At 56.0% G+C, this 16,756-nt stretch overlaps 1 protein-coding gene across 2 annotated transcripts; it reads left to right on the forward strand.

The window, feature by feature from the left end:
- Nucleotides 1–1,574: 1,574 nt before the first annotated feature.
- On the forward strand, nt 1,575–16,271 carry SGTA (small glutamine rich tetratricopeptide repeat co-chaperone alpha). Of its 2 annotated transcripts, none has more exons than XM_061150738.1 (12): nt 1,575–1,719; nt 8,541–8,678; nt 9,262–9,368; nt 9,548–9,632; nt 10,541–10,640; nt 10,952–11,056; nt 11,845–11,983; nt 12,652–12,714; nt 13,849–13,886; nt 14,651–14,740; nt 14,930–15,051; nt 15,315–16,271. In XM_061150738.1, exons 2-11 carry the CDS (start codon nt 8,579–8,581, stop codon nt 15,042–15,044), a joined length of 942 nt encoding a protein of 313 aa, XP_061006721.1. In that variant the 5' UTR covers nt 1,575–1,719; nt 8,541–8,578; the 3' UTR covers nt 15,045–15,051; nt 15,315–16,271. The 2 variants fall into 2 exon arrangements, with proteins under 2 accessions (XP_061006721.1, XP_061006720.1); XM_061150737.1 differs by having other exon boundaries at nt 1,576–1,719; nt 15,132–16,271.
- Nucleotides 16,272–16,756: the final 485 nt, after the last annotated feature.

Genomic DNA, 16,756 nt, shown 5'->3' on the forward strand with positions numbered 1-16,756 from the left:
TCAGCCATTAAAAAGAATTCATTTGAACCAGTCCTAATGAGATGGATGAAGCTGGAGCCCCTTATACAGAGTGAAGTAAGCCAGAAAGATAAAGAACATTACAGCATACTAACACATATATATGGAATTTAGAAAGATGGTAACGATAACCCTATATGCAAAACAGAAAAAGAGACACAGAAATACAGAACAGTCTTTTGAACTCTCTGGGAGAAGGCAAGGGGGGGATGTTTCGAGAGGAATTGGGTGGAGAGGGAGGTAGGAGCGGGGATTGGGATGGGGAAGACGTGTAAATCCATGGCTGATTCATATCAAATAAAAAAAATAAAAAAAAATTAAAATTCAAAAAAAAAAAAAAAAAGAAACAGTGCAGTTGCCTGACCCAGGGGTCATTGGTTAAAACAGAAACTTGAGGCGGTCCAGAGGTTAGGACTCTACTCGTTCACGTTGGCGATGGACAGGGAGGCCAAGCGTGCCGCGGTTCATGGGGTCGCAAAGAGTCGGACACGACAGAGCGACTGAACTGAACTGAACTGAACTTTCACTGAAAGGGGCACAGGCTTGATTCCTTCTCCGTAGGGCCCCAAAGAGTCGGACACGACTGAGCATGCACGTATGCATAGGAAACGAAGCGCACTGCGCAACCCCCCCGCCCCACCCAATATCAACCTTGAACCACCTGAGTCACCCAGAAAGAAACTCAGGAGAATTAAATATGCCCCCAAACCCACCTCCTTTATTTATCGTTCATTTCTGCAAAAGAAATGAAAATACCCTGAGGTGTTAAGTGTGCATGAGTTTTAAGTAGGTTAAAAATGAATTGGGATAAGATTTCTGGCAACTTTAACCCTAATGACGGTCATTTAGTAGGGAATTTCCCATTACCCACCCTCGATTTTTTTCTCTCTTGAGAACGTCAAGTTTAATTCTACGTTAGTCTTCATTTTCGCTGTTTTTTATAGCTGGAGTGCTTTTCTCCTGTTCTTCAAATTTACCTGTGGAAGAGAGACCCTCTCTAACCATCCCAGCCAATTTACCCCCCAATCACAACACACCGCGTTTTCTTCATAGTGCTTGACATTCAGTAAAATCTCTTCATTTATATACTAGTTTACTAGTTTATAGTGTACCGCAATACAAAGTAATGAGAGCAAACATTTCCCTTTATAGTTGGCGTGCATATTCGTTCACTAGTAGGCACCTGCTATGAACAAAAATCTGTGAATTATTATACTTTACTCTGATGGACTGAATGAATAAAATAATGCACTTGTAGGAGGACGGATGGGTGAAAAAATAAACAAATAACAGTTTCTCGCACTCAAAGAGCGCCTGTGATGCTCCGGGCGCCAGATACCTAAACGCAGCTGCACCACGTGGCCGACTAGGCACCACGTGACGACTCCGCCAACCCACCAAAGTCCTCCACCGTCCCATGATGCACCACTCCATCCCCGTTGTAGAGGACAAGTCAGTTCTGATTTCCGGCCTCCATTCGCTCGCAGTGGTTAGTTGCCCTAACGACCAGCTTGTCCCAGCCTCTAAAGTGCGTCACTTCCCCCTACGCCAGCCTCGATAATTAGTGCGCCTGCGCAGAATGAAAGCCTGAAGGCGCTGGCTCCTTCTGCGCAGGCGTCGCAGTTGGGGGGGGCGGGCCCGGGAGGCGCCGTGGTGCGCAGGCGCGGCCGTCGGTGGGTCCCGGGTTCGGCTGCCTGAGAGGTGAGTCGGGGGGCTTGGCGCCGGTCCGAATGGGCCTGAGGTCCGCAGTTCGGGGCGTCTGAGGCTCCTGGGGCTCCTGTGCGCGTAGGAAGACGTTGGTCCGAGGCCCGGGGTCTCCATGATTTGCGGAGTGCTGTGAGTGGGCGGCGCGGAGGGGAAACTGAGGCCAGAGCGCGTCGGGCAAGCCCTCGGCTGCCCAGGTTTCCTTCCCCTGGACTCCAGGCCTATGAAATGCGGATTAGGAGGCCCGAGGGTGGATAGCGGGAGGCATAGCGCCCCGCACGCAGTGAGGACTCGCTGGGTGTCCACTGTGTCCCGGAAACACGGTCTTTTTGAACCGGGGCCCCGGTCCTTGGGGTTCAAGTCGGGACTCCCTGTCCCGGCGTCTCCACTGTCCACCTGGGTGACCTTGACCAGGCTCTTGGCTTCTCGGAGCCTGTTTCCCCCTCCGTATAACGGGCGTCGTCACAGTCCCTGCATGGAGTAGGAGGACTTCTCTGGAAGGCTAAAGCCGCAGGGCCCCCAGCGCGAAGTCACAGCTCCAAAGGATCAGCAGCGGTTAGTCCGATTTCACGAGGACGACCTCTGCCTGTTGTGCCGGAGACGGGGGCGAAATCTGGCGCTGAGGACCGGCTCGTCCACCTCTGCTGGCTGTGGGAGCTTGGGCAAGTCGCTTGCCCCCTCCTCGACCCTTTCCTGCCACGAATAGGGGCTGTAGAAGTATATGTCTCTTACGGTCATTGTGAGGCTAAGTACACGTGGAACCCTCTTTCATTAGGTTCTTGTTACTTGTCTAGAGGTTCCTAGAGGACAGCTGGTTTTGTTATCAGATGCCAGGAAATGCGTGAGCACTCTGCATCTCCACCCAGCAACGTTTCCCATTTTTTTGTTTGTTTGTTTGTTTGTTTCTCTCTCTGGTTATTTGTTTTGTCTGCTTTTTCTCTCTCTAGGCCAGGCATTCTGTCCTCTCAGGGAACACGGGGCCATATCTGGGGACATCTAGGACTGTCACAACCAGGGGCGCTCCTGGTATCAAGGGGGTGGTGACCAGGGATGCTGCTCCACATCCGACAGTGCCCAGGATGGCCCCGCCGAGAAGAGTCTGGCCCTCAATGTCCACAGTGCTAAAGTATGTCCTACCTCAGACTAGTGCTTCTTCACCCGTGGTCTCCAGAGGAGGTGAAGGGTGTGAACCCCCAAGAAATCACTTGCAAGGTTTGGTGTGGGTGTCCACTTTTGTGGGGTGAGGAAAGGGTATTTTGGAGTTTGGAGCTCTAGGAATCAGGTTGCGCAGGTTCAAAACCACTGATGTGCATCTTCCCTGGATGACCTTGGAGGTTGCTCCCTTCCCTCTGGGCCTCAGTTTTTCATGCTGTACAGTGGGAGTTCGATTAAACAAATGGTGACCAGTGCCACTGCAGCCTCTTTTTTTTGGGGGGGGGGGGAGGGATCTAGTTTCTTGACCAGGGATTGAACCAGGACCCCCCTGCATTGGGAACATGAAGGCTTAGCCACTGGACCACAGGGAAGTCCCTGCAGCCTGTTTTTGTGAATGAGGTTTTATGGGATAGAGCCCACTGGATCACACACATGTTACCTGGGGCCTGGGAAGCTGAACGTCCTCACCCTGGCCCTGCTTTTCAGAAGATGTTTGGTGACCCCTGAAATAAGCCAGTGTGGGTACAGCATACAGCTCAGGCCTGTAAGTGCTGGGCACTCCAAGGATTTCATTCAGGGCTTTGTAATTAAGTCTTCCTGGAAGGGTAAGTGGCCCTAAATTGGGTTAAATGCTGCCCTGTATTGAGAGCTATAGTCTTTTTTATAAATTTTTGTTATTGTTGTTTGTTTATTTTTGGTTGCACTGAGTCTTTGTTACTACTCATGGGCTTTCTCTAGTTGCAGATAGCGAGGGTTTTCTCTAGCTGTGGTGTGTGGGCTTCTCATTGCGGTGGCTTCCCTTGTTGCAGAGCAAGGGCTCTAGGGCACCTGGGCTTCAGTAGTTGCAGTTCAAGGGCGCCGTTGTTATGGTGCTTGGGCTTAGCTGCCCAGCCACATGTGGGAATCTTCCTAGACCAGGGATCGAACCCATGTTCCCTGCATTGGCGGGTAGATTCTTAACCGCTGGACACCCAGGGAATACCTGAGGCTGTGGTGTTTTTAGTGAGAAAATGGAAAGGTGAGTGGGGAGCCAGCAGGGCTTCTGAAGGCACTGGGAGGCTGGCGCTGGGTCCCTGGCCTCAGCCACACCCCAGGGCCATTGTCTATTCCCGGCCAGTCTCCTGCCTGCACCCCATGCCTGAAGCCAGTGCTCCTGGAGCCTTCGGGGCCTCACAAAGCCCTTGCTGTTCTTGTGAGAGAGAACAGTCCTGCTGAGGATTCTGTTCCCCAGCCAAAGCCTGACAAGTCGGGATTGTTCCCGAGCCCCTGGTGCCCAGTAGCAGCTGAGGAAGAGTATGTGCCAGCGTTTCTGGACTCACTTTGCTGGGAACAGGAAGGTGATGCGGGCCACCCAGAGGGAGGAGAATGGCCACTCGCATGGACCGCCTGTGTCCAACTGGTGCCAGTCCCACTGCAGACTCGCAGTCTCTTGTCTGCAGCCCTGAAACCCAGCGTGCATGCGTGCTGAGTTGCTTCAGTCATGTCTGATTCTTTGCAACCCTGCGGACTGTAGCCCTCTAGGCTTCTCTGTCCATGGGATTCTCCAGGCAAGAATACTGGCATGGGTTGCTGTGCCCTCCTCCAGGGGATCTTCCTGACCCAGGGATCAAACCTACATCTCTTCTGTCTCCTGCATTGGCAGGTGTGTTCTTTACCATTTGAGCCACCTGGGAAACCCTGTGTAACCCAGAATACTCGGCCAATGCAGGATTTACTGAAAGTTCTCAGCTAAGTCATTTGGCCAGAAAATCTGCCCTTTATTTTTCCCACTTGCTGTGTATCAGTGATTTTCAGCTGAGGGTTTGGTGACGTCTAGAGACTTTTGTGATTGGCAACACCCTGGGCGGGGGGGGGGGATTTTCCCAGGATCGAGGGTGTGAGGGAGAGGGATGCTGCCCCTTCCCTCACAGCTCCCAGGACACCCCCTGCACAGTGACCTGACCCCTTGTCAGCTGTGCCGAGGGGGAGGGCCCCTGCATTCACATTTGAGAAAAATATTGAGTCTGATCCCTGTTAACACCGGACACCAGGATAAATTCCCGATGGTCAGACAGTGTGAACCGGAGAGCCCCAGTGTCACCTCCCCACAGTGGGTCACCTCCCCGCCCTTCCACTCAGGTGTGTATTTAAATATGATCAGCGTCCCAGGACCTCAGAGGTCACATGCTGATGGAACCATCTTGTCCCAGCCCACCCCACCCCACCCCCTCTCCCAGAAGATGGATGCAGAGGGTACTGTTAAACACCCTTCAGTGCACATTCTCTCTAGCCCTCTGTGTCGATAGAGCCTGGGGGAGACACCTGCATGAGGTGCTGGAATCTCCCAGCAGCCTCCATTACCCTGTTTTATAGGAGAGAGTGAGGACATCCACTGGGCCCCCTTCAGATGGGACGTGGAGCATCCCAGCTCTGGCACAGGGGGTGACGTGGCGCTGGCCTCAGATGGAGACTGCTGGGCCTGAGGCATTAAGACTGTAGGGCCTAGCATCATCCCTGGGTGGGCTCCAGGGCCCTGGTCTTGGCACTCAGCATGTCAGATTGGGGACCAAACCTTGGGAGGAGGTCCTGTCATAGACCAGAAGAAGCCCTGGAAGCCATAAGCCGGGCAGCAGTGGCCTCAAGGGAGGCCTTTGTTGGGTGAGAGGGTTGTTAGCAGCACATGCGAAGGTCCTGGGGTAAGGCGGGGGGTGGGGCTGGAAGAACTGAGAGTGTGCAGGGAACACATGTGACTTTGTCTCTCAATTCCCTGGACCCCCAGCAACCCCTCAGAGTCACTCCCTCCGTCCTTACAGCTTGGTCACATAGACGTCAGGTTGCCTCTTTATTTTCTTAAGTAAATGCCTGTTGTCACAGAGGCCACATATATTCCCTGGGAGGGAAAGCAGGACTGCCACGCCCCCCCCCCAATACCCTCCCAGCCCAGCATGAATCTCAGTGACCTAGTGCTGCCTTCCATGGGTCTGACGGGCGGCCATGCCCCAGAGTGCTACCTGGAACACATGGGGGAGCCCCAGCTACCCAGTTCTGTGACCTTACCATGTCACCTATTGACATGTGACCCCCCTCTGGGAGACCCTGACACCCTTCCTTCCAGTTCAGTGAGAAGTCAGCAGGGGGGTGGGGGTTGAGCTGGTAACCATGAAGGCCAGGTGGTAAATTCTCTGGGGTTTGGGGGCAGTGAGGAAAACCAAGCATGTTACGGAGGCACTTCTATAGCGTACGAATGCAAAAGACATTTTCAGCTAAATGGGTGGCTGCCAGGTGTGGCCCTTGACCCTTGATTTAGAGCAGAATATACGAAAGGACTAGGGTCCTCGGGTCTCAGAGGTCTGCATCCTAAAAGGACCACTTTGAGCTTTGAAAACAAGTTTTTTCTAATTACAGTAGAATACACATAATGTAAAATTCACCATCCTAACTATTTCAAAGTGCACAGCTCAGTGGCATTAAGCACATTCACATTGTCATGCAACCATCCCCACCCTTATCTCCAGAACTTTCTCGTCTTCCTGAACTGAACCTCCAACCTCATTAAACACTGATTCCACTCCCCTAGCCCCTGGCCCCACCATCTACTTCCTGTCTCTATGGATCTGACTCCTCCAGAGACTTTGCTCCAGTAGAGCAAAACAGTATTTGTTCTTCTGCGTCTGCTTCTCTCACTGAGCATCATGTCTTTAAGGTCTGTCCAGGTCGTAGCAGGTGTCAGAACCTCCTTTCTTTTTAAGGCTGAGTAATATTCCACTATGTGGATGGACCACATTTATTGATCCGTCATCCATCCACTGACATTGGGTTGTGTCCGCCTTTTGGCTGTGGTGAATGAAGCTGCTGTTTGCAAAACCAATACCTGTAAAAACCAGGTGGTGAAGATGGTGAAGACAGGGAAGCCTGGCGTGCTGCAGTCCATGGAGTCGCAAAGAGTAGGACACGACTGAACAACTGAACTGAAAAACCAGAACATAGTTGACATTTTGGGTGGCAGCTTGCTGGTTCAGCTGGGGAATGTGACTCAGCACTGGAGGCTTCCCTGTCCTCTGAGCAAGTGAGTTGTGTGGGTTGGTCTCCACGGCCCCTCTGTGTTGTTCCTAAGATCCTGTGGCTGCAATGCTGGCTGTCTGCCCTCTGTGCCCTGGCCCATCTTGACCTTAGACCTCCCAGTTCCAGGGATACGCTTGAGCCAAAGGCACTTGCTTGGTAAAGGCTCATTGTGTCCAGAAATGGGGGAGGAAAGTCATTCCGCTTCCCCCATCCCGAAGATCTTTGGGGAGTGGGACAGTGGCCAAGCTGCCCTGTCCAGCTACATAAAACACTGCTTTTTCAAGTTCACTGTTTAGAAATTGAGATAGTCACATCCTATAAAATTGAGTAGACTTCAGTACATTCACAGTGCTGTACAACTGTCACTTCTACTTCCAGAACATTCCGAAAGAAGCCCCAGTCTGTGACAACCAGGGACCCACTCTCTGTGTCTGCGGGTTTGCCTGTTCTGGACATTTCCCATCAGTGGATTCGCACATCGTGTGCCCTTTTGTGTCTGGCTTCTCTCCTTTCTTTAAGCTGTCAGTGATGTAGTTTTCTGCAAACTGGAAACAGAGGCCTAAGTGCCTGCAAGGTCACATGTCTTGAACCTGAGGGCCGAGGGTGGACAGCACCCGCCTGCTCTCAGCCAGCGTGCAAAGCCTGGGGCTTAGGACTTGCTCTAGTTTGATTTACCTGCCGCTGGCCAGTGATAGGTTAGTGATAAGTCGGCCAGGAGGCCACCCCTCAATTTCCAGGCCACACAGGCTGTTCACCCCATGGGAGCATGTTAGGGGAACCAAGATATTTCACACTGCACATCCCAGCTGCCAGGTCAGCCCTGCGCAGCCCTGGCAAGCATGGACTGCCCTCTCTGAGCCTGTATATTCTGTGACTAGGAGGTGATCCCCTGCTAGGGGCGAAGCTGCAGGGAGGTGAAGTACCTGGCACATCATGGCACTGTGGGGGCCTGCCTCCCCAGCCATGACATCCGTAGGTGTCACCAGGGTGCCCTGGGAAGGGTCACACAAGGCCTAGGAATACAGCAGGGTGTGGTGGAACCCAGAGGAGGCCCTCGGGCGGCCTGGAAGGGAGGGAGTCAGTGCCCTCTGGGCCTTGGGTCTGCTCAGGCCCACCCGCTGGTCCTGTCTGACCCTCATGGACAGTGCTTGTCCCCCCAGTGTTTGGGACTCGGAAACTGTCAGAATGTTTTCTTGTCCTGAGCGTAGAGAAGCAGCAGGTGGGGCTGTGGCCCACCCTCTGTGTCCCTGGGGAGCCCTGTGTACCCCATCCAGCTGGTAAGGAGTGATGACCACTGGGCCCAGGGCCATGTTACCCTGTAGGAATCAGGCGGGACTACAAGGGGCTCTGGGTGGCCTCAGTGTCCCCTATGTGAAATGGGGAGAATTAACTTTCCTGCCTCTCTTATTGAGCAGATACAACTAGCCAGTGAGTTAAAGTGGCTCCTGCAGGGTAGGGGGTGTGTGGGGCGGGCCTGGATGGTCTGGAGCAGGAGGTGCACGATGGTGGATGTGGGGGGCAGAGGAGGAAAGGCCTGGCTGTCCCTGCCACCCTGTCCTCGTGCCCTGGACGGTGTCTGCAGATCCTGAAGCCCCCAGGCCTGTCTCCTTCTATGTCTGCAGGTCCTGAAGCTCCCAGGCGTGTGTCCTCCCACCTAACAATGGACAACAAGAAGCGTCTGGCCTACGCCATCATCCGCTTCCTGCATGACCAGCTCCGGCATGGGGAGCTCTCATCTGACGCCCAGGAAAGCCTGGAAGGTATGTGGGGAGTCACTGCTCTCCCTCCCTCCTTGGAGCTGGGGTCCTCTGCCCCCTGCTGCCAGCTACTTACCCCATCCTCCTCCTCCCTTCCCCCATCAGTGCCCAGGAGCTTTGTGGGGCAAGTGTAATGGGCTGGTCCTTGTCCTCTTTCACAGGGAGGGACACTGGGCCTCGTACTGGTTTTCTGTCACTTTCTCTTACAGTGAGATACAGCCCCCTAAGAGTTCTGAATCTCCCAGTTGAATGTGTGTCCCTACCTACCAAAGATGGAAATGAGGCTGTGGAACCCAGGCCAGACCCAGCAGTCAGACCACTTGGGCAGCCCCAGCATTGTGACCCCACAGAGAGCCCTCAGGTCACCATCTGCTCCCTGCTAGGCAGGGACAGCACCGTCCCCTCTCCTCCCGGCCTCAGGGCTCGAGGGGTAGGTCCGTCCTCCACTTCCCGAGGAGTCAGAACCACAACCGATGCATTCCGAGGCCTTGGCGAGCTGGCCCGAGAAGGGAAGCTCGAATCCTGCCTGCCAGGATCACAGGCTCGGGGCTGGGGTCAGCAGAGTGCATCTCCATTCCCCTGGCAGTTGCCATCCAGTGCCTGGAGACCGCTTTTGGGGTGACGGTGGAGGACAGTGACCTCGCGCTCCCCCAGACTCTTCCGGAAATATTTGAAGCAGCTGCCGCGGGCAAGGTGAGCCTTCAGGTCCCGTGGGGCCATGGGTTGGTCGCAGAACAAGGACCTGAGTCACCCCCAGAGGCATGAAGGGTGCTGAGCTGGGAGAGGGGCGTGAAGGGTGCTGAGCTGGGTGGGGCAGGGGGACGGTGGTTTCCTACTGCCTCTCCAGCAACTCAGTTTCGCTTTTGGGACAGGAGCTGCCGCCAGATCTGAGGAGCCCCCAGGAAACCCCGCCTTCAGAGGAGGACTCGGCTGAGGCAGAACGCCTCAAAACTGAAGGTGAGGAGCACCACGCAACCTGGCCTCCAGGTGCTGCAGGAAGTAGAAGCCAGCCAGTCCGTCGGAATAGATGGCGAGCTAGCCTTGGAGTTGGGGTCAGGGGCTTCTACATGGATGTGGAGACATAGAGAAGTCAGATCCTCAGTGGGAGGGATGTAAATGGCAAGGCCACTGTGGAGCTTCCCAAGTGGTTAGAGTGACCGTATGACCCAGTGGGTCCACCCAGGGGTGTGCCCAGAAGGTGTGCAAACACATCCACAGAGGTGCTCGTGCACTTGTGCTCATAGCGGAAACCAGCCAGTTGCCCATCAGCTGATGAGTGGATACACACATGTGGTCTCTCCACACTCGGGAATGTCGCTTAGTCCCAGAACTCGGTGAAGCACTGACACTTGCTCCCATGTGGACAGACCCTGAGAACACGATGCTCAGTGAGAGAGGCAGACACCGAAGGACACACAGGCGTGTGATTCCACTGATGGGAAACGTCCAGAACAGGCCAGTCCACCGACATAGAGGGTTCCTGGTTGTCAGGGACTGGGGAGTGGTGACAGCTATTGGTGCTTATTTTAGCTGATGGAATATTCTGGAGTTAGTGGTGATGGTTGGGCCACTCTGCACATACTAAAAACTGCAGAATTATATACTTTTAAAGGATAAGAGTCATGGTATGTGAATTCCATCTCATTAAAACCAGGCTGTTTCTGAAGGAATGAACAAGAGTGATGGCATCCAAGGCTTAGCTTCCCGAATGGCACAGCCAGGGCAACGAGAGTTGCCACCACCCTGACCTGTGTCTGAGTATCATGTCCTGGGCCCTAAAACCCCATCCCCTCACAGGGAAGCCAGGAGAGCCAAGAACGCCACCTCCGACCCCAGAATGTATGTTTTCTTTCGTTTTTCTTCAGGAAATGAGCAGATGAAAGTAGAGAACTTTGAGGCCGCCGTGCACTTCTATGGGAAAGCCATCGAGCTGAACCCTGCCAATGCCGTCTACTTCTGTAACAGGTGCAACCTGGAGCATGGGGGAGGAGGGAGTTGCTGGCAGGGGCCTGGGCGGGCTGTAGGAGAGAATGGGAAGAGTGGTCGCACCCAAGGGTGGGGTGGCGATGGCTCAGCCGCCACCCTAAATGACACACCTGGCCGGGTGGGTAGCCAGGCGTGAGTTAGCATGAGCAGGTACCAAGCATGGGCACTCAGCTTGCCTGGGCCTTCCACTCGGCGACCCTGCCTCTGCCCCACCGGGGTAGCCAGGGAGACTGGGCGAGGAGCTGCGAGTAGGAGCTGGCTCCCCAACCTTTCTGCTTGTCCTCCCCCAGAGCCGCAGCCTACAGCAAACTGGGGAACTACGCAGGGGCAGTGCAGGACTGCGAGCGGGCCATCTGCATAGACCCGTCCTACAGCAAGGCCTATGGCAGGATGGGGTGAGTGTGCCGCCCATCCACCCCGTGGACACCGTCTGCCGGGGGCGCTTGTGTTAGGGATGAAGCCCCACACCATCCCAAGTCCAGGCTGACACCTGAGCTTCTGAGCCCCTGGCTGTAAGTCACAGTTGTCATGACCCCTCCCTGGGCTCAGCGATTCCCCGGGAGGCTCACAGAAGTCAGGAGAACATGTCATTTAGGTGATTTTTCTTTTTTTAATATCTCTTTGGCTGTAACGGGTCTTAGTTGTGGCACATGGGATCTTTTAGTTGTGAATTCTCAGTTGGGGCATGTGAGATCTAGTTCCTGGACCAGGGATCAAACCCAGGTGCCTTGCATTGAGAGCTCAGCATCTCAGCCACTGGACTGTCAGGGGATTCCTGTGTCATTTAGTTTAATCAGCTTTTTGTGAAGAACACAGATGGACAGTAGATGGCAGAGACATGGAGGGCGAGGCTGGGAAGGGTCCCAGGCAGAGCATCTCTCCCCATGGGGTTCGGGGTGCACCCCACCTGGCACTTGGGGGATCATCAGTGGAGGTGGGTTTTATAACTGTCACTAGCACTTCTCTCTGTGGATGTTGGGGGTGGCTGGCTGGTGTCCTGGCCTGCAGCCCATCCTGAGGCTCCTCCTTGGCATGAACTCCCGGGTGGTCCAGGGATACACCTGAGACCAGCTCTGCCAAGCAGGGAGGTAGGGTTCTGACACCCCCCCCACCACCACCACCACCACGAGAACTGGGGCTGCCTCCTGGGCCCCCCACATGCCCTCTGTCCCTCCATCCGCAGCCTGGCGCTCTCCAGCCTGAACAAGCACACGGAGGCCGTGGCCTACTACAGAAAGGCCCTGGAGCTGGATCCCGACAATGAGACCTACAAGTCCAACCTCAAGGTGGCTGAGTTACGGCTGAGAGAGGCACCCAGTCCCGTGAGTCCCCTGGGACAGCGGTTGGGGGCGGGGCAGCTGGGGTGGAGGGCGAGGCCTGACCCGGCTGTGGAGACGCTCTGGTACTGGGGGCTGGTCTTCTGTTCAGCTGGGTCCTGTCCTGAGAGAAGAGGCTGATCCCAGAAACAGAAGGGGGCGTGTCACCCAGGGAAGCCACCCCTCGGGGTGGGGACCAGAGCCTGTCAGTGGTTCCCTGGAGAGGCGTCAGCCCTCAGGGCCAGCAGGCTCAGGGCAGCTAGTGTGAATGATCTGAGGTGACCAGGGTGGGGACCATGGCTCCACCTGTGGGGGCCCCGTGAAGGAGGGGTCATGTAGGCCTGCGCTGGGAGGTGTGCAAGTGAAAGGTGCAGTCGTGGACGAGTTGGTTACTGTCTCTAAGGACTTGCTACCCTCAGGGGGCACTGTCCCTTCTCCGTCAGCATCACAAAGTAAAAGCTTAGGTTAACATGCTGAGCTCCTCCAGGGTGACCCACACATGGTGTTTCCTTCTACAAAGCTCCCTCTGGCTGCAGGCCTGGACCGCCTGAGCTGTAGGGATGCCTAGGATTCCAGTAGGCCCCCCGTGGGAAACCTTAGCCCTCACTTCCTGGGGACTAGCCGTCGAGGTCCTGTGTCCCGGCACCACTGACCAGGGCTTTTCTCATCCACAGACGGGAGGTGTTGGCAGCTTTGACATCGCAGGCCTGCTGAACAACCCAAGCTTCATGAGCATGGTAACAGCCCCACCTGCCCCCGCTGCCCCTGCCTACAGTCAGAACAGCCACAGACATCCCAGGGTGGGGGTACCTGCAGCACCCCCTGTCAGACCCCTCAGTGTCAGGCACAGGGGGCAGACCGAGCCCACCTCTCCCAGCCCTGCACCCCCTGCTGAGCCCTTTCTCGGTGTGGACACGGCGACTGCAGAGTGGCTACACCTGTTCCCTGAGGTGCCGATGAGACTTGGCAGGGCGTGGGGGCCCCAGAGAAAGGCCACCTTCCGTGCAGAGGCGCGTGTTCCACACAGGGCGTCCCCCGGGAGCAGGCACCTGGCATGTCCACGCGCCTGTGCAGTTCCAGGTGGTCTTGCTGGTCCTCAGGGCTCACTGCTGGCTCCAGGGGCCCCAGGGTCTCAGACCATCAGGAAGAGGAGCTCTAGCTGCCAGAGAAATGTCTCTGGCCCGGTGAGAAGTGTCCGGCCTCCCATGTTGTAGCTGGGCCTCTGCTCTCATCCAGGGACAGGTGGCCACAAGGCAAGAGGACACCCAGCCAGGGAAGACAGCTGGCAGCGGCCACTCCTTTGGCCTCGGCCATCGGGGTCAATGATCACAGCCCCCTGAGGCTTTGTGCAGTGCTGTTAGTACCCAGCCATGCCTGGTGCTCGCACGACTGTGACCTGAGACAGCCACAAAGGGTGGTGGACAGGCCATGGCCAGGTGGTAGCGCTATCTTGCCCTTTTTGGAAAGAGCCACAACCTGGAAGTCACCCCCCTGACCTCTGTTCATGTTTGTCTTAAAATTGGCCCAGAGGAGATAGTCCCAACTTGGTGGGGGAGGGGATCAGTGCAGGGGAGATTCCCAGGTGTCATCGTTTATCCACAGAGGAGAACTGGGACCAACTCTTCTGGGGCTTCCCCCGTTCCGGGTGGTGACGAGGTACCTGGAATCTCCTAAGATGAGAGTCCAGACAGGATGAGAGTAGGGAAGCAGGGGAGGGTTGCAGCACATTAAGGGTGGTAAGGCCTGGGGAAGAGGCAGGTGGGCGCCCTGGGTGCTGGACTGGGGGCCCATGGTGCTCACAGGGTAACCTTGTCAGTGGCAGGATGCGTTGGGGAGCCTGCCCCATCTGACAGGTCTGTTCTCTTCTTCAGGCATCAAACCTGATGAACAATCCCCAGGTTCAGCAGCTGTAAGTGACCACTGTTCTCCTTTGGGTCTATTTGAAATATTTCTTTGGCTGTGGTCTTAGTCGCGGCACTCAGGATCTTCATCAGTGTGTGGACTCTAAGTTGTTTCATGAGAGCTCAGTAGTTGCAGTGCGTGAGCTTAGTTGCCCCATGGCATGTGGGATCTTAGTTCCCCAGCAGGGATTGAACCTGCATCTCCTGGATTGCGAGGCAAATTCTTAACTACTGGACCACTAGGGAAGTCCTCTCTTCTTGGGACCTTGTGGTCAAAAATTATTGTGGTAAAAGATGCATACAGTTTCCTGTTTTAGCCATTTTAAGGTCTGTAGTTCCATCGTGTTAAGTACACTTAATAACGTCCCGTAGCTGGTCACTGCAATCTAATTCCAGAACGTCCGTCACCCCAAAGTGAAGCCCCACCCCCATGAGCACTGTCTTGCAGCTCCTGACTACCAGTCACCCGTCTGTGGATGGCCCTGACGGTGTTTCACATCAGTGGACTCAGACATTCTGTGGACTTTGGTGTCACTGGCATGGCCCGGTGTCCCTGGGGGGCAGCACCGCCCCACTGAGAATCACTGTTTTTAAGTCAAAAATAGATGTTCCTGGGAAAGTTGGTGAAATTGACAGGTTACAGTCAGAAGGGTGGGCTCAGGGGGAGTTGGGTCCCAGGAGACGTCTCTTGCCAGCAGAGGGGAAGGGTCGAGCAGGGCCACAGGAGGAAAAGGGGGCTGAACTGTCTTCAAGTCCAGGACTCTCTTTGCAGCATGTCCGGCATGATTTCGGGCGGCCACAATCCCCTGGGGACTCCTGGCACCAGCCCCTCGCAGAATGACCTGGCCAGTCTCATCCAGGCGTGAGTGGACCTGCCAGGCGGGGCTCCTGGGTGGGGCAGGGTCCAGGATCCCTTGGTGCTCTGTGGGGCTTCGTCCTCCAGGGAGTGGTCCCCCTTCCCTGCAGGGGCATGTCAGGTGGGGAGAGGTGGCTGGGTGGGTGCCTTGGACCTGGCTGAGCCCAGGCACGCCTCCCCTGCCCCCACCTGCAGGGGCCAGCAGTTCGCTCAGCAGATGCAGCAACAGAACCCAGAGTTGATAGAGCAGCTCCGCAGTCAGATCAGGAGTCGGACTCCCAGTGCCAGCAACGACGACCAGCAGGAGTGACCGCCCTGTGAGTCCCCGGGGCTGGGGGGCACCTTGGGCCCTCAGGTCTCTTGCCGGGTGGGCCCACTCAGGTGTTTCTCCCTCCAGCCTGCCCAGCGCCATCGGGTCCTTCCCAGCCGACAGGAAGCCTTCTTGACCTTTTCCGTCTCCTCCCATTGGATCGCCCACGAGAGAAAAAGCACTTGGACCTGCATGTTAAGCCGGATTTTTATGATGTTTACTTTTACCTCCTCCCCTCCCTCCCTTTTTGTACTCTCTCACGGCCCCCAGATCCTTCTTGAAACAGAGCCAGCAAGCTGTGAGTGCAGACCAGCACCCGTCTCCCTCCTGGCCCCCTGCCCTGAAGACCTGGTCACTAAAGTATTTTCTAGAACATTCTGAGGTGGGGGTGGTCTTCTCACTGCTCTCCGAGAAGTGGCCCGTGGGGTGCCATGGCCCCGAAGCCCCTTCTTCAGCCCCCGCCTGCCCCCCCAGTCTGTCTGCAGGGCCTCCCAGCCCCGAGAAGCCGCTTTCCGAGTTGACCTTGGCCTCCCTGGCCACCCCTGCTCAAACGAGCTCACTGCCAGCCAGCCCGGCCCAGCAGACCCGGGTTCTCACACGAGGAACTCCAGTTGCAAGTGCCCCGGAGGCAGTTCCTGCGCCCAGCAGGGGCCGAAGCAGACGTCTTCGGTGCACACGACCCATTTCTGGGACTTGAATTCCAGTCCAGTGCTCGGATGGACTCGGGTCTGATCGCCATGCTTTTCCCAGTACTTAAAACCGACAGACTGCGAGGGGCCCTCTCATGACCTTTGAGCTGGCTCCTGAGCCTGTCCCAGCCTGGCTGTGTATCCCAGCCACTGCCCTCTTCACAGGTGGTCCTGCTGGCCTGGCTCCCCTGCATCCTCAGCAGGCTCTCCTCCCTCTTGGGGGTCGGGGCTACGGGGGTCCCGATGGCCACCTGCCTGGGCCTGAGATTGCCAGGCAGCCACCGTGGATGTCCCTGCAGCCCAGGGCAGAGTGGAGAGGGTCCCTGGCACCACTGCTCGGGCTGCAGTGTTGGCGATGGGATCGCTGGAGGCTCCCTGGTGGTGTTGGGTGTGGGAGGCGACCGCATACCAGTACTGTGTGTGTAGGTAACTCGTAGAGAGACAGCCCCACACACATCCCACGAGGCATTCTAACTCATATGAGTGCTACCATGGTGACGAGATAACGTGTGGGTAATAAATAGACATCGTGACCTCTGCCGGCCTCCGTGTGGACCTCTCGGTGCCGCTCTGCCTCCACCCCCTCACCTCCCAAAGCTTCTAGGAACCTCCAGTGTGGACCGTGCATGGGTCACCCTGAACCGTTGACTGAGGTTGTGTGTGCCTTCCCTGTCACCATGGAGACAGTCTCACAAATTCAGTGGCCTTTAACCACACACACTGTCTCCATCCTGGAGGCCAGAAGTCAGACTGGGGATCCCCTTGGGCTAAATCCAGGTGTGGATGGGTCTGGCTCACTCCCTGTTCAGAGGCTGACATGTGTGGTGTAGGTGCAGGGGGTGTCAGGCCTGCATTTGACTCCCCTGGGTTGCTGGGCTGTGGAAATGCTTTTGGGCCATACCACTTTCCTTGACTGTGACCTCTATGGCTTCGGTTGGGCGTACTCGTAGCCTCTGGTGACCTTGAGCTGCTTTGTCCTGCTGAGGTGACCTCCCTCTGTTCCTTGCCGCTTGGATGGTGGCC

This window comes from Dama dama, chromosome 9 (assembly GCF_033118175.1).
Source record: "Dama dama isolate Ldn47 chromosome 9, ASM3311817v1, whole genome shotgun sequence".
In the NCBI taxonomy this organism is placed as follows: Eukaryota; Metazoa; Chordata; class Mammalia; order Artiodactyla; family Cervidae; genus Dama; species Dama dama.